This window comes from Rhipicephalus microplus, chromosome 4 (genome assembly GCF_043290135.1).
Source record: "Rhipicephalus microplus isolate Deutch F79 chromosome 4, USDA_Rmic, whole genome shotgun sequence".
In the NCBI taxonomy this organism is placed as follows: domain Eukaryota; kingdom Metazoa; phylum Arthropoda; class Arachnida; order Ixodida; family Ixodidae; genus Rhipicephalus; species Rhipicephalus microplus.
In genome coordinates this window covers 77,829,007-77,853,929 of record NC_134703.1, presented here as the reverse complement: position 1 = coordinate 77,853,929, position 24,923 = coordinate 77,829,007, and the positions used below count along the sequence as shown (strand labels likewise).

At 41.8% G+C, this 24,923-nt stretch overlaps 1 protein-coding gene across 3 annotated transcripts in view; it reads right to left on the bottom strand.

Annotated features, from left to right (window-relative positions):
* Window positions 1-2,335: 2,335 nt before the first annotated feature.
* The window catches only part of GPHR (Golgi pH regulator), a 35,668-nt gene continuing 13,080 nt past the window's right edge, over window positions 2,336-24,923 (bottom strand). Inside the window, exons 8-16 of one of the 3 annotated variants that reach the window (XM_037423177.2) lie at window positions 24,477-24,589; window positions 20,060-20,148; window positions 17,923-18,015; window positions 16,792-16,887; window positions 12,442-12,531; window positions 11,055-11,120; window positions 9,384-9,442; window positions 6,651-6,846; window positions 2,336-2,543 (exon numbers count right to left, since the gene is read on the bottom strand). In XM_037423177.2, coding sequence (XP_037279074.1) covers window positions 6,699-6,846; window positions 9,384-9,442; window positions 11,055-11,120; window positions 12,442-12,531; window positions 16,792-16,887; window positions 17,923-18,015; window positions 20,060-20,148; window positions 24,477-24,589 — 754 coding nt within the window. In that variant the 3' untranslated portion in view covers window positions 2,336-2,543; window positions 6,651-6,698. Of the gene's footprint in view, window positions 2,544-2,701; window positions 2,822-6,650; window positions 6,847-9,383; window positions 9,443-11,054; window positions 11,121-12,441; window positions 12,532-16,791; window positions 16,888-17,922; window positions 18,016-20,059; window positions 20,149-24,476; window positions 24,590-24,923 lie in introns of those variants that run through there. The other 2 variants (XM_037423178.2, XM_075892985.1) reach the window with 2 other exon arrangements.

Sequence of the window (24,923 nt, the reverse complement as noted above, 5' to 3'; positions counted from 1 at the left end):
CGGCTGGTTTCAGTTTCTCCGATGGCCTTACAGAATTTCGGCAGCACTTGAGTTTTTCCAGAGAGAAGTGCTAAGGGTTCTAGAAGGCCTTAAGGGCCAAGCGTGTCTACAGGATGACATTATAGTGTTCGGCTCCTCAAGGAAAGAACATCATGCAGGGCTGCACAATATACTCCAGCGCCTGAAAGAAGCTGGCATGACCTTGAATGCAGAAAAATGTGTGCTACACCAGCAGTCAGTGAGGTTTCTGGGACACATCGTGTCAGCTAACAGTATCAGTGCCAACCCTGAAAAGGTCAACGCACTGTGTCACCTAGCAGAGCCAACAGATGTAACAGAAGTGAGGTCCTTCTTGGGAATGGCCAGTCACTTGGCCAAGTTTCTCCCTGGGTTCTCACAGCTAACAAAACCGTTACATGACCTGCTTCACAGGGACGCTGAATTGTGTTAGGACAAGCTTCAGCAAGTAAGCTTCAACGCTGTCAAGAAAGCTTTCACTGCAATTCTTGTGCTGACTCACTGTGACCCCTGTAGTCATCACACTGTGTCGGTGAACGGATCGTCGTACGGTCTCGGAGCAGTTCTTCTTCAAGAGACAGATGGTCGGAGATTTCCAGTTGCCTATGCCTCAAGGTCCCTCTCCAAAACGGAGACGCGATATGCACAAATAGAGAAAGAAGCACTGGCAGTAATACGGGCCTGCGAGCGTCTCCGCTCCTATCTGCTTGGTCTCCAGTTTGATATGGAAACTGATCACAAGCCACTGGTGCCAGTGTTGTCATCAAGCCACCTGGACAACTCAGTGGAGATCAAGTCACATAACTAGCAGCAGCCTTCCCTCAGAGTAACGGCGCAGCATAAAGAACAGTTCAGACCGCTAAACAGCTGGTCATGAAATCGCCAAACATCTACAAGGCTCTGCTTGCGCACAGAGACAACCCAGGAAAAGAAGGATTTATACCAGCGGAACTCCTCATGGGCAGGCGCCGACGAACCAACGTGCCCGTGGCACCACACAGGCTGAAGCCATGGTGGAGCACGGTAGAATTTAGGAAACTAAACAAAGGCTATAAGGCCAAACAGGGCCAACGGTGTAACCGGAGACAGAGGACCTTGGCAAGAGATCCCATTCAACTGCAAACAGCTGTCTGCATTCTGTCAGGTACTCCAACAACAGAGACTGTCATCGGGCCGGCTCACACGCCTCACTCATACATTGTGAGCACAGCTGTTGGAGGTCTCACGAAATGTACTAGCAAGCATCTGCAGCCTCTACAACCAGTGGCGACGACAAGAAGTGGGCGATTGGCTAAAGCACCAAGTACGCTCAACCTGCGACGAGCAGGAGGGCTACTTCAAACAACAGGAGGTGTCGTGGGTGCTACGAGAGGACGGCAAGTGTACGGCGTCACGTGGACATCAATCGGCAGGACTGTGAGCGAGAGACCAGGTTCCTTGTCGTTGAGATAATGTAGCCACGCGAGCCTGTGTGCTTACAACTCACAGTGTATTAAACAGTTGTTGTATTTCACTCCTCTGTGCACTCCATCTACAGTCACGACATTTATACGATATCTTTCCTTTTATTTATTTTCCTCTTAAGTAATCAAATAACAAAATTCAAATGAATGAGTCTCCTAACTTTTTTTCACGAGTTAAACCAGAAGTGAATTGTCCTTGCTGAACACAAATAAAAGAATTAGTGGTTCAACACTGTGAAAAGTTGACTAGCCATACATTGCAGAGTGTGTGGATGACAGGCTCTATTCCATAGGCATACAGTAATCACACAAAAAAAAAAACATGTTCACATCATTGACAATGTGAGATCAAGCAGTCAGCTGAAGACTTATTATTCCCAAAAGTCAACGCACAATTATAAAAAAATTATTAATCAGCATGTGTTGCATCAGTGAAAGTAAGTGTTAAGAGATTTATCATTATTATTTCTAGTTCCTCTCACCCATATCATTCAATGCGATTATAGTGCCATTGAATTGGAAGTGGCACAGCTTCGGGAGCAGCATATGTTTTTTTCTCGCTTGTAGCTGCTCGCGCTGCCTTGAAACATTTGCCACAGACATTAGTAAGTTGTTATTAGAATGACTGCATGCTATTAAAATAAAAAGTTTGGCTATTTCAAACTTCATAAAATTTCAACCACAGGGCCATTCAAACCTGGAAGCCATTATTAATACATAACAGTTAACTCATGCACTCAACCCTGCATAAACTATTGGCATTATGCTCTAATGACTTATCTCTAATACGTGCACCCATTCACTTTTCCAGATCCCTAACAGACACGTCTGACATGGCCTACTTTGAGCCTGAGTGAATATAAAAATATAGATGAATAGTTTATTAGAACACAATATGAGCGGTGTTTTATCATCGCAGGCTCTGGAGTCTTCTTTTCAGTGAAAATTTCGCAGCCTCAGCCTTCGATCCTGTCAGTATTATCATGGCAGTATGGCTGATCAGTGTGTGCCAGGACTTGACACTGTTTTATAAGCACTGCTCAGCCAGGCGTGAACGTCTATCTAGAATAACAGAGATATAGTATTATGAAATGTAAGGACCCACTTTACTCACAAGTGGGTTCATAAATTCTGAAGCAGGCACCTGACATACAAATCACACTAATTAACACCAATATTGAGTACAAACTAGCAATCAATACTGCATTACCAGTAACCAGTTACTTTGTATAATATTGTTTTATTGATGAAAGAGAAATAAAGCAAAATTGAGGTTGATCACACTCATTTGCCTTATTTACCGTAGAAATGCAATAAAGCTTTGCCAATATGAGCCAGAACTGAAAAAAAAAAAAATAGAATGGTTTTGTTACGACACATTTTAATCACTGCAATGTGTGTGTTCTTATAATAGGACACACGCTAGGCTTGTCCGAGTATTCGAATGCTTCGAATATTCGAATGAATATTACAGCGTTCAAATTCGCCTCGATTAAACTTAAATTATCGAAGTATTCAAAATTAAAAAATAGGTGTATATTAGCCCGCAAGCACTCCCTTGCGAAGATGGTTTCACTGCAGTGGAGGGGTGCCAAGCCGTGAAAGCATTTATTCAAATGTATATTAGTTTGCACGTAAACCCCCTCTAAAAATGGTTTTGCTGTAGTGCTAAGCTGTGAAACCACTCATCCAAAGAAAATCTACCCTGCTGTGAAGCCCCACTTCAAGATTAACTGAACATATTGCCCTTAAATCGATTCGTCATTTTTGAAGTTTAGAAGATTGTTATGCTTGTTTGTATGCTTTAAGTATGGTAAATTTCAAAATGTAGCATATTTTACAGGTTATCACTTGCACTCTGATGAAAGTCAAATCTTGCTACTATACAATGCTGTTTCCATTTCCTGCGGACCAAAAAAAAAAAAAAGGCATTAGCACATACGTTATTTCTATTTTTAAAAATTGTTGTACACATTGGTTAGCTCATGACGAATATGACCATTTTTCTATATAAAATGTGATTTATACCATTCAAATTCGGTTAAGAATTATTCGGTCAAAATCACTATTGACTTTGAACTCACTTCGAACCTAAAATTCACTATTCGCAGAAGCCTAAAAAACATATGTATACTGGACTGGTAGTAACTGTAGAAGGTTACTGATAGTTGGAACTGTAACTAGATTACTTTCCCGCTCCAGGTTACTGCAACAATTCTACTTCTGGCTGGTAACTTGACCATGACTGTTAAAAACCAGCATGCTATGTTCAGCTAGAGCAATCGTCAACCCCATTAGGTGTATATTAAACATTTTCTTTCAGATGCTGCCTTGCAACAGAATGTTTTGCATGATGGCTTTGCTAATGAAGACTATAATCGTCCCAAGTAAGATCACAGCTACAACAAGTTTAGAAGTGACACAATGCACCAGCCAGAGTGTACAAAATATAACATTTTATGTTTCTGCATGGCTCTGTGGTTGGAAGATAGAAACTTCCGAGCCATAGAAGGATCTGTCCATGCCAAGGGAACATGATTGTCATTTATAGTTGCGAAGTTAGTGCTCAAAACATCGTCTTTCACAAAGCTAGCGGAGAGAGATCTCTGCACATTGAAAGCATTCAAGATCTGTGCACATTGATAACGTTACTGTAGAGCATTCTGAGCACAGAAATGTAATGGGTGCCGAACTCAGTGCAAAAATGTACACATTGCAGCAACCTTCTTGGCAACCTCGGCTCAAAACATCTGACGTTATTTTCAGCTCCTATTATTATAGACTGCCTTGCTTCCACTTTAGCCAGCAGCAATGGTTGATTATAGATCATGCAAAATTTGGATATTCATTGATCATCACACTTCATTAAATAGGAGTATAGTTTGACCAGCATATGCTATGTGTTTCGGTCACCACCACAGCACGGCCATATGGCCATTTTACAGTTCCAAATACGTGTACCGATGCTGATGTACAGCACGTTGCGAAAAAACATGGAAAAAAGCTTTCTATTTCACTTAAATTAGTTATCCCTGACTACGTAAATCAAAGTACTCTTCTCTGTCATACTCTCCAAAGGTAAGATGATGCAAAGAAAGTGCAATTTACTAAAGTGTAATCGACTAACATGGATGCCATTTTAAAAATTTGTATCGTTTAAAGAACTCAGTGGCACAGGGGTGTCCTGGTTGTAGTGAATATGAGTACTACAGTTGGACACCATTAATTTGATGTTGAAGGAACTTCTGAGATATCGGCTGCTTTATTCGTCGATTTGGCAGTATGTACCAGCAAAATTTTACCACATTCTGGAATCCTGTACCAACACAGCTTTCATTATATTAAAGAAGGAAACTGCATACACCCAACTAAAATGAACATTCGATGCTATAAAAAAATATTGTAGCATGGCTTCTATAGTGGTGGTCGAAAAAAAGACAAGTAAAACCTGCAGTGCGAACATTTATAGAATGAAAATGTATGCATCGAATACGGCCATTACCGCCTCTTGTTAGCAGCTCTTCATTGCTGTGCCTAATAGAAAATCATTTGCTTTTTGGTCAAGCACACATTATAGTCCACGCTTTTTAGATGACCATGCTACAATTGGTGATGGTTACCCAAACTTAGACTAATCAGCTTGTCATGAGTCACAAGACTCACTGAACACATGAACCACATTTGTATAACCATGGTCGTGCAAGTAAACAGGACACCAGAAGGCAATATGCACACACATAGCTGTACTTTGTGGTAGGCCGCGTGAGCATAGGTAAATGACAGCTTGCTAGAGCATAAGAACGAAGTGAACTAGACACCGCCAGACGGACCCCTGTCTCTGCATTGCAGGAAGTGCAAATGCAATCCACAATTTAAAGATATCGCCATATTTAGTAGCGGTGGGTGCGAAGTCACACCTTTCAAAACTGGATAGATATACATAGCGGGTATTGCGTGAGCAGCCCATCTATTGCGCTCTCAAGAGAGGAGTTTCAATACATGTGCACGAGTTGAAGGGTGAAATGAACGAATTTTCTTCTTCCTTGTCTGATGTGTTTCTCTCGCACGATTAGTGGTTCAAAAATTTCTGATGAACTATTATTTGTGCTCCTCCATGTGTTAGTTGCAGCTGTGTGCAAAGAAGTGTATGAGGATCATGTAATGCTCGATAATAAAACATTTTGTCTAAGTGTGGCGCTATCTGTGTGCTTCTGTTGCCTTCCTGTTTCCCGATTGTTTGCACTACCATTGTTGTCCAAGTGTGCCAAACCAGCAAGCCTGCCTGGCAACTTCAAACGAAAAAAAAAAAAAAAAACTATGGACCATCTCACTGAACGGAACCCTGATGGGATGCGAAGCAGCAACGGTGCGCACGATGTTGACCCGGTTGAAAGGGACATCGACGCGAGTGCTGGAAGAACGGTTTGAAGTGAAACTCAGTGTAGCGTTTACTGGAGTAAACGTTTGTTTGAAATGCAAAGACACGGGAGGAGGAACGTGTCGAATACCCTTGCACTTGGCTTCCTCGGCTCGCGTCTCGTCGGTGTTACCTGTGCGTCGTCTCTATTCTCAAATGTGATTGGCGCTCTTGACTCGCGCCTCGTTGGTATCGTTGGTCTTCTACTGCTGACGCGTGCATTCGGCTGCCCTGGCTTGCGCCTTGTCGGTGTTCCAGAATCTGATCACGTCGCCACTCGCGAACGTGATCAGATTCACTGACCCGCAACAACGGCGAAGGCCGGGAAATGTACGCGCACACTAGCGGTAAGCACACCCTGGTGGCGTCCCGTCCGTCGGTGTGATCACGTGGCAAGCAGCGGCGTGCTGTCCACATTGCCAGTGCCACAGGACCACAACGGGCCTAGACGACGGCGCGTGAGCACGTCTACCTGTGGCTTCTTCTCACCAACAGATGGAGAGACATGGAGATGGTGCCGACGTGAGGAGTGGGCTTCAGCGTCGCAAGCGGTGGAGAGTGACGTCACGCGCGCGCACTGCGAAGGAAGACGTGGTCTACTTGACACCACCTTGGTGCAGAGTGACAGCGCTACACAGGCTAGTCAAAGAGCTGCTTTGCATCTAAAAGAACTTGGTATCATGTAAAATAATATATCTAGTAAAAAAATATCGCACTGCAATTATTGTACACTGACAAAAACAGTACATCACCTAGTATGCCCATGTGAAACAAGTGTTGTCAATCATCAAGCAGCCGAGTTACTGCACAGTGTCGCGTTCAGGGCCCTGCTTGTGGGCCAAATAAAGAAAGCCGATGCTCGTGAGCGCACTGACAAGAAATATTACATCAAACCACCGGTGGTAGAAGTTGAACTGTAGCTCGCCCAGTACTTCTGTGATGATAGACCTGGAAATTGAGAATGACAAGACATCATTACAAAGGACCTCTTTTTTCGACTGTAATGTTATGCCAGCAAGCAGGATCCAACCAGTGCATTTACTAGCATGAAAAACAATATCTAGGAAAGAAGTACTCATGACAGAAGGCGTGTTTCGCTTTAGTGGGAAATCCCCAGCTTTTGCCCTTGCATCGCACCTCAACCTGTCAGTTTTTCAGCAGCGACACTCCAGTGGGGAAACAGGGAAGACTTGTTCGAGAGCAGCCAAAAGTTCCTTCTGTAGCACCAAGACAGATGTTTTGGAGCAGGCTTGGAGCAGCCAAAAATACTTTTTCATGCAAGCCTGGAGTAGTCAGAAATACCGTTCAGAGTGATTTACAGCACTTGTCCAATGCTGCATTTCTAAATACTATGCTAATTCTTAAAACAGCTTTATTTAGTCTAGATTTATGTACACACGTTTGTGCTGTTGCTTTCATTCTGTTTTATACAGTTCATCTCCCAATGACCGCAGTGATGCTAGGTAGTACAAAACCTCCTGAAATATGCTCGCATCCTGGTAGTTTTTCTTCTGCATTAATCTTCTCTATAACTACAAAATAATTTTGGCATTTTGTTGTTTCAGTACTACAGTTAAACCTACTTATAACAAACACCTCCATAATTAATTCCTCATTATTAGGAAGTTTTTCTATTCACCATCTTTACTCCATAGAAGCACATGTATTTGGGACCTTATGTAATGAGATTGCAGTGGGAAAAACCCCTGCTATAACGAATTTCTGCCGCTGTCAAACTAAGAATTTTGCCCTCAATTTTGTCATTTTGGCACAAGCATGCATCTTCTGTGGTTGCCCTGCCGCTGACAAAGCTCGAAGCAGCAGCGTCATGCACAGCGTGCTCAGATCCCCGCAAACTGCAAGGTCACAGCGAGCGCTCAATAGTGCGCGTGGTTGTGTGCGAGAAAGTTGTCTAAGACAACAGTGACAACGATGAATCTTTGGAGGTCGCCTCATTATGGACTTAACAACAAGTCTTGCACCTAGCCACGGATTTACTAGACTGTGGCTTTCGCAACTGGCGCCAACAATGCGAGGGCGCATTGCCAGAGCCAATCTCGGAAGCCATGACTAAACAATGTGAGCATTATTGTATTGATGTCCTACGAATGTTAGTTGGAGAGAAAAAAAAATCAAAGTTTCACCGCAGAAACGAAGTAATGAATGCGACAGCAACAAATTGTGATGTTATACGAAGTAAGGCTGCCCGCTAACTTCTTGGATTTGATATTGTGCTTTTACAAAATGCTGTTTGAAGAGAAAATGGCTGCTTCAGAGAGAAATGCTTTTTCGGCAGTCTCTTTGCATTGCAAGATAAGCACGTAGAATGATAACGATTGATTTGTGGGGTTTAACGTCCCAAAACCACCATATGATTATGAGAGACGCCGTAGTGGAGGGCTCCGGAAATTTTGACCACCTGGGGTTCTTTAACGTGCACCCAAATCTGAGTACACGGGCCTACAACATTTCCGCCTCCATAGGAAATGCAGTCGCCACAGCCGGGATTCGAACCCGCGACCTGCGGGTCAGCAGCCGAGTACCTTAGCCACTAGACCACCGTGGCGGGGCCACGTAGAATGGTATACGAGATGTACGCTGATGCTTGCCGAGATAGTGCGTGCGCCAGCTATCGCTACAGCACACTTAGAACCCAAGTTCACGGTTCCTGCTCAAGACCTTTTTATGCTCATTCAAGACAAACGGGGTGTTTCTTTTTTGCTTGAGCATTTGATGGCAGGTCTAACCGGCAAGGGGATGTTATCGTGTGCACCCTACCAGCAACGGAGATGGGCCAGTTTATCTGATCTAAACTTCAGCATCCCTCGTCATTTCCGCTCATGCACTCTTTTACATGATGAGTAGAACTTACAATGCACGGGGGATGTTGTTAACTTGAACTTTATATAGAACATGACGACAAAAACTCATCAAGAGTGTCTATACAAGTGCTGCCGTAATACTAACGCAGTTTTTTACCACTTGAAAAATGTTGTGTTCAGTTCACCCTTTGTTAAATTTGTGTATTTCGTTTTTTGAATTTTTGCATATAACAAAAACCTGTTTGTAACGAACTCTGTCAATCTTGTTATATCCAAGTTTAACTGTACTAATGGTGAGTAGGCAATTGCTAGCAATGCCTATATAGTCCGTATTGACACAGGGTACATCATATATTAATTTTCTTAATGCTCTTTCAGTGGGTAAAGTAGCTTGTTAATTAACATTATCTGCATATGAAGTTTCACAGAGAAGACAACATTGTTTAATTAATAATTATACAGCTTAACTCACCAACATCATTAAGTAAGAAGGCATGTAAAGGGAAGTACAGCCAATAGAAAGTAAGAAAACAGTTTCACAATGCATAAAGTTGATAATGCAATGCAAAAAAATACTAGATTAGGTGTAATATAAACAGGCAAGACATTGCAAGGACAAAGCATGCAAAAAGGGACATCATAAATGGTAGTTTGTGTTGTCACCTATATTCTGCAGGCATATTCATTCTTATCAACAGCACTGATGAAACAAAGTACATTCCCTGCAAGAAAAGAAAAAAAAAGAAAAATGAATGTTATCAAGTTCTAAAAGCTCTTCTGGCTTACTCAAAATGTTTAGACAAAAGGAGAAGCGGTACAATAAAAGGAGGAGATGTACAAATTGCCTTTTCAGCCTAGGGGATGTTGATTCTACTATATTCTGTCAATAATTCTAAATAGTGAAAACTGAACTAAACTAAAAGATTACTTTCTCATGCAATCCACAATACATATACAGTAAAAGCTTGTTATTTCGAACTCTGAAGAGACTATAGATTGTTTGAATTTGCAGACAGGTGCTATAACAGACATCTTACCACACTGTGCAGGCAGAACCTAAATAGCCTCCTCGGGATTCGATATTGCAAACTAGGGGCTAGTACACGTTTGTGGCAGGTGATTTCATAAATTGAGTTCATGCAGTTCAAATGGTGAACCGAATTTTTAGATCAGTCAGCGATATACCAGAAACAAGCACCAAAATAAAATGCATTTGTGTGAGTAATGAGCCCAAATGTAAAACACACTTACAATAGACTCTCAGTAAACGTAAATCTGGTAGACGGAATTCCTGTTTAATGGAACACATTTTCCCGGTCCCTTTAGGTTCTGAGAGGTTTACTGAGAGTCTACTGTATTTACGTAGTTGAGGTAATACATTGAAAAATTAAAAGTAATTAGTAGTTTGCATTTCCTTGTGTTTCTTCCATCGCGACTTCATTAGCATCATTCGTAGTTCGCTCAAGAGCTGCAACAGCGCAGTGTCTGAATTCTCGTCTGCTGAGAAATGCTGAAGTTTCGTTGTGTCACATATATATAGTAAATTTTTGATGGTATGGTTTTGCAACACATTGTCACTTATTTATTCATTTATTCATTTAATACTGCTAGCCTCCAGCTGAGACTGTCAGCAGGAGCAGGATAAGCAAGTACAAAATGAAGTGAACAAATCAAGAACAGAAATCGTGTCACAAGGACAAGAAAAAAAAAAAAGCAAGGAGCACTTCAGAAGATCAAAATTCAAACCGCATACGCACTCCTCAAGCACTGGCATGCGAAAACCAACTGCAGAACAACAAGACAGTACTTGTCGCATAAAAAATAAATACATAAATAAATAAGGCACGAAAAAATACAACAACAAAAAAGATCACTCGTGGCAGACTTTTGTGAGGAGCAAGGAAAACTAGGGACTCTCTATTCGAATTAACCACTGTGCTTACTGAGTGTTTGAACTATCGGGAGTTTTTTGCCATAGAAATACATAGGGCTGTTCCTGGATTACGGCGTCAGTTTGAATTAACTGTAAATTAAAATTCAGCGAGTTGAAGCTAACGAGCTTTCACTGTATATACACAAGCAGCAGTGAATCTAAGGCTACATGGCTATGGCATTTCACAAATGAGCATGGCGTATTGCATTGCGTTTATGACCGCAGTCGTAGCTTTATGATGTAGTGAATGCTAACATGCTTAGTTACTGTACTGCGGGTGCACGTTACCGAATTCCAGGTGATTGAAATGAATTTAGAGCAATAACGAAGTTCCGCACCTGTCATTTAAGCTATTCATAGAAAAACTACCCCGATGACAAAATATTTAGACAAAAACTCACCATGACTTGAGCAAGAGCCAAGACAATTATGTTGGAGGACTTGCTGCTTGAAATTGCATAGAAAAACTGCAGATAGAGTAATGTGAGAAAAAAGGATTATTCACATAGCGATGCACATGAGTAACCCACCAAGCGGGAAAATCTACAATTAATAACAGGACAGAAGCAAGAAACAAGAACCCCTCTAATAGTTGATAGGCTCACTTATTATGCAGACAAGCACAATACCGGAGATGTATCCAATGACGTACTGTTACTTTTTTACATATAACTCGCACCCATTAACTTTAACCCAACAAAAAGAAAGAAATCAACGTGCATAAAATTTCCCCTTATGACCTTCTCACCGAATTTTGAAACAATTTTTTTATTCAAATTATGCGCGTGATAATTTGCTATACCTTTCAAAAATCGAATTACCCAGGCAGCAATGGTGTAGGCAGGAATGAGGACGAAGGGTTCAGTTCGTTCAAGTGCCTCATCTTCCACCGAATTCTTATTGTGCCATTGTAAGCATAATACGTACAGGACTCGAATGCAACATGAATTTTTTTAGTGTAGCGACTGCCATGCACAACTGCTCAAGATAACCACGTCATGTCGTGAATAATCTTGTCTGTATAGATGATGTTGGCACTAATTTACACGTTCAAGTTAAAACTACACCGATATGATCCAAAGTAAAGATGGTGGAAATGAAAGTATGCCCATTAATTAGCCCTAAATTGTCCTACTTCAATCTGTGAGTACTGACATGCGTGCAAACATGCACACATAGCTGGTGGACTGTGGTAGCCTCTTGAGCTTGACTACGCACCATGAGTTGACCTTCTTTATAACCTTTTTCATTGTGTTCTACATATTGGTTGACTTTACAACTTAAAAATGTGGAATTTGCAAAACTCTATATCTATATATTACGACTGAACAGACACCAAAATAATGAATGAACCTGTTTCTTTCGGGCCACGAATAGCACTGGCTAACACTCTCAGCGAGAAAACTTGGAAGCATATAAAAATAACGCCCACTCACCATGCACCAAAAAAGAAGGGGATCTGAAAATGGCCAAAATGGCCATCGAACGTACAGTGCAGGAGATGAGATTTTAGCTCTCACAGGTGTATGTAATTAATTAATCACTTTCAAGTTTTAATGAAACCAGCAGGTAATTCTCTTTCCAGTTTTCTTGGCTCTGGGTGGCTGTGTCTAACAAAAAAATGAAGTCCATCATTTTCCGTTTTTTCCCTCCTTCAAGCACCAAGCTGTAACTTTCAACTGTAGAAATGACATTTTCTATAGTAGTACGATTTAAAAACAAGCAGTAAGGTTCCAAATGGCACACACGCAGCAGTGACCATTGAGATATACAACAGCTGCAGCTTACCTTAGTGAGCGTTATCAAGAGGCCCCGTATAGAAGTAATGACGATGATGCCAACCAGAATAAAAGATATATGCTGCGACCAAAACTTCACCTATGGGGAAAATAACATTGTGTCGTCACATATTAGAGAAACACAATATCGAAAAAAAAATAAATGCTACAAAAAGCATGAGCTAGGTGCTCAATATTGGGAGAGCTTGCGGCCAAAAAAACAAAACAAAAAAACATGCAACACTAATATCATAACTGCCGCAAGCACAGTCAGTTACTGCAACTGATGCAGTAACTGACTGCATCAGTTGAACAATAATGGGGAGTTGCATCTGTATTTATGATGTACAGGTTAACACTTAAGAATAATTGTTGTACCGTATTTTTCAAATCTAGGTCGATAGTTTCTTGCTTTTTTTTTTTCAAATTTCTTTGCATCAAACTTCAGGGTTGGCTTAAGGTTCGAGGATTTTGAAAAACCCTCCAATTTTCATTGAAAAAGGTGGTGCACAACTAGGGCCATCTAGATGGTATTATAGCAGTTAGTAGCCAACCCAACACCTGGCTTAAGTACAGAGTTTATTCAATCATATGAATTGCAAAGAGAGAGAGAGAGAGAGAGATAAATAGAGAGGAAAGGCAAGGAGGTTAACCAAGCTTGGCTCGGTTGGCTACCCTACACTTGGGGTGGGGGAAAAGGGGAATAATAGAACGAAAAGAGACAGAAAAGAAGAGGAGTAAGAAAGAGAAGCATAAATAGTCAGCTCGAAACTACACAGCACGGCCTCGCATAGTTCTTTCACAAGCGGTCGTGAAGTTTGGTGTTCCTTAAATAGCACAAGAGGGCTTTCGTGGCTTTGCGCGTATGGGAAGCCGTCGGCCAAGGTCCCAGGATCTTCTCTTCTGTAAGCGGCCGTGAATCCAGCTGACAGAGCTTGGCAACTCTCCATAATTTCCATGTATTGAAATCCGGACACATCATTGGCCCAGATGGCAGGAGTGAGCAGATTGTCGCACCACGTGTAGGTCAGCATGCCTGCTATTAAATACATTAGTATTTATGTTTTGTGTTGCCTCTCCCTAGTGGCGTGACAGTCGGCTAACTTCTGAAAGTCGGGCCAACTGCGTGTCTGGGTTTTGAAACACAGTGTCGCAAATGATTGAATAACTCTGGCTTTTAAGTACACACATGCATAGTCCCCTATAAAGTACACTAGAGGGAACTATGACCCTAGTGTCTATAGGAGCTGCCATGCACAGCGCTTCAGCGAGCACGAGAATGATGGGTAGTACACGAATTTGTCTAATTTTTGTACTTTCAGCTCGATTTCGCTTTGCATGGCTTGGAGCTGCTTCCTTATAAAAGAAAAATCAGCAATCGTGCAGCAACTACACTTCACTACCTTAATCTTTTAGGCTTGCCATTTCAAGTCGGGTGACGAAGTTCAAAAGGATTTGTTCTTTCCTTCAAAACAAAACCAAAACACAGCAATAAACGAAGCCACAAGTGCGATTCGAGACCCACAAATGCGAAGACTGGTCAAATCTGTGTGCTACCCATCAGATTCCGATCACGGAGGAATGATTCCCGTGGTTGCTAAACGATCCCAGCGCCAGAGTCGCCTCCAGTTATTTTAGCAGCACATGTGAGGCCGCCATTTCGATCTTGGTGGGGAGTGTTGAGGCGAACCGTTTGTCATGTCGAGTCGCGCTTCGAGTGGTCTGTGTATGGTGTAGCTCAATGGTGCTATACAGGCGGTGCCATTATAGTACTGCTTATAAAAAGGAAGTTATCTTAGCCACGAAATCCTCGTCCCACGTTCAAGCTGGGCAAGACTTTGGAGTGCACAAAAAAAATGTGCATTGCTGGAGAGGCTGCAGCGTGGGACGTCAACCCGGGAACTTTGTGCGCTCTCTTTAAGATGGCAGAATGGTCTTAGACATTTTTTGTTTATTTCTTCAGTGATCTTAATCAAACTGCACAGGATTATGCAGTTTTTTCTGCTGATTTCAAATATTTAATTAGTTTTCCTGTCACTCATCTTGTTCCTGAGATAACTTAAGTTCAGCCCATATTGTTTAAGGACGCCATTGAAAAAAAAAGTGCTTAATTAAAAGTGATATTTAAGATATGCCAACATAGACTAATAACTATAGATTGAAAGTATGCGAGCTTTTGTTTTCGGGGCTTTTTTGGTTATTTTACAGCAAAACGAACTATCCATTTTCAAAAGCAGTTGGAAAAGTATTACAATTTTGATGAGTAATTAATTAAGAATGCTTGTGCTTTAAATTATGCTCCCATGCTTGCATTCTACACACATACAGGTTTCCATTGCAACAAGAATCATTGTTGTACCTGCCATAGCTACAGAGATATTGAGGCCTCAAAATTAAACAGTCGTAAATTTACTTTTTTGAGAAAAAATGGAAAAATCTGAAAACACACAGCTGCTTCAAAAAGCAACAATCATGGTGCACACATTTTGCAATACTCAAAAAGGTGCTCATAAATTCAATGCAGAGCTTTCAATATAGGTCCCGGCAAATTATAAAGAAGTCTTACAGTCGGTTCCCCCCCCTTTTTTTTTTTGCAGGTTATGCATGTTCTGGACAGTTAGAATGACATTACAAAAAAATTACCACTTCCGGGTGTATTAAAATTGGCAGAGATATAGAAAAATACTTGCAGCCCCGCCGCGGTGGTCTAGTGGCTAAGGTACTCAGCTACTGACCCGCAGGTCGCGGGTTCGAATCCCTGCTGCGGCGGCTGCATTTCCGATGGAGGCGGAAATGTTTAGGCCCGTGTGCTCAGATTTGGGTGCACGTTAAAGAACCCCTGGTGGTCGAAATTTCCGGAGCCCTCCACTATGGCGTCTCTCATAATCATATGGTGGTTTTGGGATGTTAAACCCCACATATCAATCAATCAAAAATACTTGCAGAAACCAAATATGTCAATTTTAAAAAATGATTTTTTTTTTGTGTTTTTGTGGTCCCAAAGATCAGTCTGCCCCCTTAAGAGCGGCATATTCAGTGCGCTTGATGGCACCGAGGATTGCGCACTGCTTGAAGTCAGCTATGGGGGAGGCAGTGACGACTGAAAATGAGCATGACACAATTCGTTAGCTCGTAATTCGATGTAAACTCTTGTTTTTGCCTTGTACAGTTTTGTAAACGGGGTGCTAGCCATTAGAGGCTTTTTGCTAGCCCCCGTAGCCTCACCAGTGTTGCATTTCTTCCGGTTGGTGCTGAAATAAAGTTGTTAGTATTATTAGTATTATCTTAATTATGCAAAATACTAGAAGCAGCGCAAAAAAAAAATGACAATGAAAAAATGCACCCAACAGGACTACTGTTTGTTCCTTGAGTTTGCATCATGAACCAACTGCTTTGTTTCATCTTCATGTTCAACAAATGTTTTCTTTTTGTGAACGCTATCTTCGCTGTTTTGATCGACCTACGTTCAAAATAAGTGCACCCCCACCCCTAGAATATAGTAGATACAGTAGCTCCCATTGATTTCACTATGAACAACATGTTCAATCTAATCAGACATTCCTACTTACCCAGAAAATTGGCTGATCGTAAATATGGCAGCTGTGAATATCTTATAGCAGTGACACCTGGTAATGCTCCCCAACTTTTTCTAGTACGCCCAGTCCAAGCCTGCTTTCTTCAAACTTATTTCATAATACAGTTAAGCTTAATGAATACTTAATAAATTAAAATTCAGTCTTTTATGCAAAGTATGGTGCCTGAAGGCTTTCTTTTTACACTCAAATGCCATCAGAATGCGTAAATAATACAATGATACAGCAGTCAGTAAACACAAATATTTTTGACATTAAAAAAATGAATTTAGGTTCAACCTGAGGCCTGAGTGACGCTGTTAGATGCTGCACCGGCGAAGCCTTCTTCACAATGCCTGTTCATCATGCATAAAGCCAAAGGAATAACAGGTTTAACGCACCGAGAAAGTAAAACTATTTATGCCTGTTCTGCAAACCTTGACTTGTCACCAAAACCTTGGGATGTGCACAGATGTGCCTATACTGCCATTGCAACTTTTAATCAAAACCTTGGGTGTTCCCCGGAGTGGCATGGTACTATTAGTATCTAGAACTGAACGATCAAATAGCGCTGATTTGGCCAACATTGCAGGAGAATATGTTCCACAATATTTGGTGAGGTTAGTGCAGATACAAGATCAGCACGCTGCTTCACACTCCATAAAGGCACTACTGAGCTGCAGCACATACGAATACTGGTTGTGGATTGCGCTAACTCAGCAAAAAAATCATTGCAACCAAGCAAACTCTGAACACGAGACAGTAGCCAGGTAGAAAAGGTGACTCACATCAACGTCGAATCCCATGTAATGGACAGCAATCTGCATTCCCCTTGTCACGGGGTCAACCTTCCCGACGCGATCAAAGACAATGTTGATAGTGCACTGCAAAATATTTTAAAGATTATATGCACTACCAGAAACTGCAGTTGAGGCGATAGAAAATTACTACTATTTAAACCATTTTTAAGAGACACTGATGTAAAAGACAACTGGATATCAGAGACATTGATGTGCCAACACTGAAACAGAAAAAAATGCAAGCACAGGCACAGTCTGGGTCGATCGCATTTTCGAGCACATCAATTGCAGTGGCTGGCGATTAGCTGAATGAGTTATTTGTATTCCGCATGCATTAAACAGGCTAACAGAGAGACACAATACCTAAAAAAAGCCAACAGCGCGTCTTATCGGTGTCGACTAGCTTGACTGGAAAAGGCACAGCATTGTTGTAACATGTAAGTATTCCCGTAACTGTGGGGAAGTCATTACAATAACTGCTTGCCTAAAGCTTAGAAAGTGTATGCACGTATTGCAGGAAAGCAAAGTTACTAATTCCGACGCTTACAACTTAGAATTTAAACATGCAGTGTGTACCACCCTTTTAAGTAGGAGCTTACGCATACTAAATGCTAGTATATTTTGAATGTCCTGAAGACATTAGGAGTGGGCAAATGTCACTAAATAAATCACTGGTATGTTTTGGGGTTTTTTGTGTCTCTTGTTCAATTAGGCCCCCTGCTTACTTCGATCAAGCGTGCAGTTCCACTAAGCTTGCTAGAGATAATAAAAGCCAATCGCACATGCGAACAAGATGTCCTTAGTAGCTACACAGAGGGCTGAGTAATTAATGTTCATACTTTTATTTCCAGCATGTGGTTTGGAGTCGTACATAGCAGCGTAATTTTGACTCAAATACTTTGATTAGAGCGGACATTACTTTTAGCGGCCAGATTTCTAGCGATGTAACACGTTTATTGCGAGCAACCGCTCATAGCATTCCTTATATGTACTGAAACAAATACAACATTTCAATCAGTGAATATTGTACATGAAGTGCGATAAAATTTAAACACAGTACTTTTCCTGCTCACTCCAGGTCACAATAAAAATGATAGAATCATAGCGAAAGTCACTCACAATAAATATCTTCCATATGCAGTACAATGAGAAGAAGTAGCCGATAAAGTTGAAGTATTTCCCTTTGAAGGTTTTGGACCACTCTATTCTTTCCTGGAAAAAAAAAATTTTAACCTCAGGTTAAAGATTTTTTTTTTCAAAATGACCATTTCAAACATCCCTCTTCAAATGTTCATTGGTTTAGTGTTTCACTACTTATAATTTCAGAATACCAATTGCCTCAGAATAAAATATAAAACTTTTTTGCCCTTGCACGTCAACAACACTTCAAAATAACGAAATGTGAATTTAAAATATTATTCACGGCACTGTAAATGATGCCCAGCTCTGTTCGTGACACTGTTATCATCATCAAAACATCCATTTATTCTTCTATGCTCTTGTCCTATTCTAAATGTGCGACAGCCAGTCGACTTCACTGTTGCCTGTACAGTTGCCGATGGATTTTTCGGACTCTAAAAATTCTGAGTTGTTGGATATTTTGGTCTTCAAAAATGCACCATCACGGTTCCCATTGCACTAATGCACTTTCGCGACCAATTTTTCAGACAAATTTATGTTCCAAAGTTCGATTTTCCAGACTGAAGCCACCATGTTAGATTTTTGGCTTTGTCGAGTTCGGCTTGCAGTGGCTAGTTGTGTGGCCTCCAAGATTGGAAGCATGCACAATCTTCCAATTTCAGAGGCCACGTCCAATCTTTTTCGCGAGCAAAACAGCAAAACTATTCTTTTTCAGTCTGCCTTATCATCATCATTAGTATGCCGGTAGGTTGTTTTTATTTTCTGGTTGTCATTGCGCACGTCATTGCTGCTGTTCGCGATTGCTCAGCAGCACTTCACGTGGTCACGGTGCTCGCCTACTGACCAAAGACAAGCAGGTTTTGTTGCGGCCACACGGACAGCATTCTGATGGTTCCAAAATGCTGCAGGCTCTCATACTGTTTGGTGTCAGTGCAGGTTAAAGAAGCCCATACCATGTTGTTAAATCCCACCAAAAAGGCGAGAAGTTACACGCATCTTTTTGAGACAGGCATCAAGTTTTGTTTGCTTCGTTCCATAGAGCCACCAACTTTGCTGCCAGCAATGGTCGGCAACAGTAATTGCCAACACGTTTCCCAGCGATGTTACCGTGGCTCAAATAAAACCAAATTTGCTCGTCCCCAAGAACAGCATAAAGCATGACATTATTAGATATTTTTTAAGGCTTTTTCTAATCCAAATAAACTTGATTTTCATGGCGTGACCATTACTTGGACTGCTCAATTTTTTGGATTATGTCGCGGTCCCCACCAAGTCCGGAAAATCGGTCGGCAGCAGAACTTGTTTTCCCCATCACGCTTTGCCTTGTAGGGCTGAATGGCTTTGTTCCGCATGCTTCTTGCGTGGCACTTTCGCTCGCCCTTAGCTTAGTGGATCTATATTCCCGATGAGCTCCGCAAGCAGCGACAGTGAAAAATGCTACATCATAAGAGACGTATAGGACGAAGTCGCTGAAGACGTGCTTGACAAATGTGCGTGCTTGACAAACATTTCAACACTATGTGCAGCGAGACGACAAAGCATGCACATCGGCTGAGCTGACGATCAGTAAGACCCATGTTAAATACATTTGTTGATGTTGCAACAGCTTGTGCAAACTAACGCAAAGAATCGGCACCTAACAGTGATGTTTCAAACAGCAAAAAAAGGATGCACACTTTGAAGAGTTAGTCTGGCAGCAGTTAAGCCGCAACATTCAGGCAAAAACTATGCTCGTCTTCCCATAAACATGCACTTGCTCCATAACATTTCGTGTTTGCTTTGTTGGCGTTTATTATAGAATAACCTGATCGTGGATGTATAGCAAGTAAAGGAAGGTGAAGCATTAGGTAGCATTTACAGTTTTAGCATGAATTTTTTATTTTTTCTCGACAGCTTTTCACAATAACAAATGATTTTTAGTAGTCTTTTAAGAATCATATCGTTGTTTGACTGTTTGAGTGAGCGCATGAGTGTCATAATGAGCTGCATGCACTTTGTCCCCTCCTTCAGTGTGACAGCTTTTAAGAAGCCAGTGCCACAGAAAATGCATTGTCAGTGCCAACGTTCCTAAGACTGAGCAATCAATCATGTGCTACACAAGGGAGACTTCACTCACCATCATGTTGTGTATCTCTACCGTCTCCAGAAACAACTGTCGGCTGAACTCCTCCAGGGCTTCTACACTCTGCTTCAGCTGGCCAATGTCTGAAACAAAAAAAAGTACATTCGAGCATGCCCTTGAAAAATGTGATTTTTTCTATGAAATGCAAGAGTTCAATCGCTCACTTGCAGAGTCTCGCACACGCATACAGAGGAGCACCCTCCCACACATGAAGGAGGCAGAGATGAATTAAACTGGAGTTGGAGCACCTGTTTTCATGTAGTGTACAGTAATGAATTGCATCACCAATACATTCCCAGTTGCACTGTTCTTATCGCTACATAAAATTTCTGTGATCTCAGAGCAATGCCGACATAGGCTGCAATGAATTTTCTTCTTACTAAGTTTATTGCTATTCAGCGCCACTTGTTCAAGCAGGCTACAAAGTCAATTCACAGTGCCAGAACAAAGCTTATTAAGGTGACGGCATGTAAACCGCCACAACATTAATGTGTCTATTTAGGGTCGAAGAGGTCATCACTAAGGCTGTGAAAATATTCTATCTTCACAATATTTTTTTAATACTGCCGCCTATTCTATTTGATTTTCACAGGAATTTTGCAATTTGAAGCATTCAAAGTTCTAGATAATGAATAGAACAGTTTAATTCAGTAGAAATCAAATCACACCACTTTTAAAAAACGACGTGTATAAACCCAATTTCATCTGTGCATAGTGCTACAAGACTTTTTGAAACTGTGACATGCTGTTATTTGACAATTGGAGGAAAAAAAGGCAAACACAATGCACCCTCACGGACAGTAAAACTTATTCTGCTGGCAGTTCCTCTCATTTAGTGATACATTTTTGCTGGCTTTGAGGCCATTTCTGGATATATCTCGATCACGTGCCTATTCAAGGGCTGTTACCTTGACAAGCTCCATCTACACGAAGTTGCCTGGGAATGCCTGCAAGCTTCTCATCGATGTTAAGATATTTTAGCATTTTTGGCCAGTAGAAACTTCCCCTTGTCGAGAGGTTTCGGGCACCAAAATAGACGCAAGATAGCTGTTCACAGAATGCAAATTAACTTTCCTTGCATATGAATTTTCATAGCAAACGGGTGCATCCCCATTGGGAAAAAATTTCATGCAGACAGGCCACAGTGGAGCACCAAATGAGAGTGCGAACTCTACAAATGTGTTCTATCACCATTTTACGATGTAAAAGTCGCCACATCTGCCACTGATGCTCCATGGTTGCTAATGCCACAAACCTGGCTTCGGCTCTCAACTTGACCGACGACAAGTGTTTGTTGCCTCTGTACATAATATAAAATTTCGGTAAAATGCTTCTTCTTCTTCTTGACCAACCCGCTTTAACGTGCAACGTATAGCCCAAGCATGAAATATACAATAAAAAAGAGGATAGTATATCCCAATGCAAATGAATGTTACTTGGTTGTTTACACAGCGCGTACTTGCACCAGCTATATTTGGTGGTGGTCTATAGTCGGTGATAAGCTAAGAATAAAAAGTAAAGTGTACCATGGTGCATTAGTAGTATGCGTGTCCAACTGCGTCTGCTCATTACTATGATGTAAGAGTCACGATGAACCAATGACAAATTCAGCATGGCACCGTTCGCGACAAGAAGCAATTTGCCGCTGCACCAAGATCGTCAGGCGTCCATTCGGTTTTCTATGGTGTTTTCTTCTTCAAGAAGCTATTTCACCCACACGCCCTCAGCATTGTCACCGTCAGCCATCATACGATGCTGGCGTTTATGATTTCGCAGCGTTTCAAGTGCACTAAAGTGGCAGAGCTTCACTGCGTTCCGTCGGTTCGGCAGCTTGAAGTACCAACGCGGCGTCTATTCTCTGCGTCTCTAGGATGACCACTCTCGACGATTGTCGTCGTGGTCATTCATGTGCAGTAAGGTGGAAGTGAAGGATGAATGTGCGTATGCGTGTTCTGTGGAATGTGCACGTCTGTGATTTACCGCCAGCAAAAGGTGTGCAATCAGCGTTGCCGCATGTGCATGTGTGAATGTGTTACTTGGGCGTCGCAACGTGAGAACCTTGGTGATCGTTTGCGATATGCACTGTGTTGCGCACCAATATGACTGTTGTAAGTGCGGGTGAGGTGTGATAAAAAGCAACCGGGAGGACCTGCCAGCGTCACACAGTACGAGAGTAAACAATCCAGGTGGGGAGAATATGCATTGGTGTATGCATTAAAAAGCGAATTGTGGCCATCAAGTGTGTGTGTGTGCAACTATTTTGATGTGTGCCAATTTGCACAGCTGTGTCATTTTAACGGAATCTATCACCACTGGCTCATGATTATGCCATATTGAAGTGTTCGTTGCGTAAGCGCTTGTCTCATGCTCGAAGTACGAACTCCTTGCATGAAAAATGCCGCGCGAGGTTCTTCAAACTGGGAAATGACACAAGCTATGTAATATTACTGCAACGATCGTTATCGAAGCAGCAATCACGATCAATCACGATCAGTTACATCGATCGTGATCATCACAGAAGCGACGCCACTAGAACTATTGTTGAGCAAAAAAAAAAAAAAGAACAAACATTTCGTTTCCAAGACATTGTATCGTCCTTAATGATATTATATTAAGAAGTCTTACTTTTTGTATATTTTCAAAATTTTGCTTGTATTGCGTGCATGTGTTATGCATTGAGATAACTTTTAGCGCTTTTATTTCGATGAAACAAGACGTCGAATGAAACACTAGCGTTTAGCTCAAACACAATGACAAGCACAGCGACGCGAAACACACATTCGGTATTTAAGGCAGCACAAGAATCAAAATTCGCGAATTCGGTCTCAGATCACTTCTCCATCTTTCGCTTCGAGTCATAGTTGCCGTAGTTACAGAAGACAGTGAAGAAAACTGGCAGCGAAATTTTCGTAAAAAAATTGCAACCTAATGAAATGTCATTTTGCAAAACTGCAAAAGAACAATTTTTTAGTTTTATACATTACGTTAAAAGTTACACTGTTTGTTTACAGCTTTAGGTACCGCACAGAAACATCGCCTTCGAGAGATGTGCATTGCTTCTTCATGGATTCTGAGATGAGTGCAGTGTGGGTTGCGATTTAAACAAGAGACATATTGCTAAGCTGATGCGGAGGTCCGCAGCTTCTCACGTTTATTTACCGAGCTTCGGATTATGTATTTCAACATCAATCAAATATTGTAAGGTAATGACTGCATGCGTGAAAATCACGGGCACTATTTGGGAACTGCTTCCTTTGTAGCACGGAGGCATGGAAAATAAGGGCAATGAGGCCTCATGGGTGGAGCCTATATTTATTCTTAGGTTGTCACCGACTATAGTTGGAATCACTGGCTGTGAAGTCCGACTTTGAACTGATGTCGCAGCCTTTCACCAGCCTACCAAAGTGCACCATTCTTGGTACTGCTGAGTGCGTTCGATGACTTCGTATACTTGCAATATTTTTTTACATTACTGGGAAAGACCATGTTCTAGGAAAGAGTATCCACGCATGTTTCCCTTAGCGGGACTGCTTTGCACTATTCATTCATTCAACGTACATGTGGTGCACGTGGTCCTTGGGTCTGCAGAATAGATTTGAGGCCGCCATGGATAACAGTCACATTGGTCCTCATGTCCTGAAACTTTTTCCTTCACACTGTCCATGAGATGTTTTTTAAAACTGTTGAGTACAAACAGTGATGGCATTCACAGCAAAGACCTCGATTGATTTGTGGGGTTTAACGTCCCAAAACCACCATATGATTATGAGAGACGCCGTAGTGGAGGGCTCCGGAAATTTTGACCACCTGGGGTTCTTTAACGTGCACCCAAATCTGAGTACACGGGCCTACAACATTTCCGCCTCCATCGGAAATGCAGCCGCCACAGCCGGGATTTGATCCCGCGACCTGCGGGTCAGCAGCCGAGTACCTTAGCCACTAGACCACCGTGGCGGGGCTCACAGCAAAGACCTCAGCTGCTTACTTCAGACCGTGTCAAGCCAGTCCTTCTTCAATGCTTCATTCATGCAAATAACTATGCACTCGTAACCCATTTGGTGTATCACAGCACATGCCTGCAATGCCATCTGAACTCTGTTTGTTCATGTGTGCTCATGGCTAGCTTGAGCAGAAAGGGGAGTGCAAAATATAAGGGTAAACGTTTTCCCCGTGAGCCGAAATGGTGGGTAAGTACAGCCCACTCAGTATGTACATTGCAGCTGTTTAAATCAGCATTCCAGATTACTTATTCAAGTAATCACGCCTAAAAGGCCTCTTGGTTGGCTTTTGTACAATCTATCATACTTGGCAACCAACTAATCCGACTAGGAACTGCATCTCGTAGAAGCTTTTCTAAATACAGTGCAACCAACACTTGTACACAAATGCTAGCCTCATAATGTCAACACACCTTCAGTACCGCTGGCCGCAGATGAGGTGACGCTCTGCAGCATGCCCCAGATGCCGGTGGTTTGACGACCCGATGCCGACAGTTTCTGCTTCTCCCTCATGGCCAGGGCGATCCTGTGGTAAGACATGACAGAAATGACTACACCTTTCTTAATGTACAACGAACATTGCACTCAAAATTTGCAAGACAACGCAGCTCGATTCACATATTCCGACATGTGTAACCTGTGTCCTGAGCTACAAATTCAAAAATAATTTGGTAGCAAACTACTCACCTGCAGCAGTGCTCAAATTTTAAAATGAAGAAATCAGGGCAACTGTCGACCAAAAAAGCGAAGCTTACTAAGAATGTGTTTTTTTTTTGTGCTTAGCCCCGAAAGCTTTGACCATTTCTCGCTCTAAACATAGTGGACCTTCACAAGGGTTTAGGAGATATTTTTTACACACG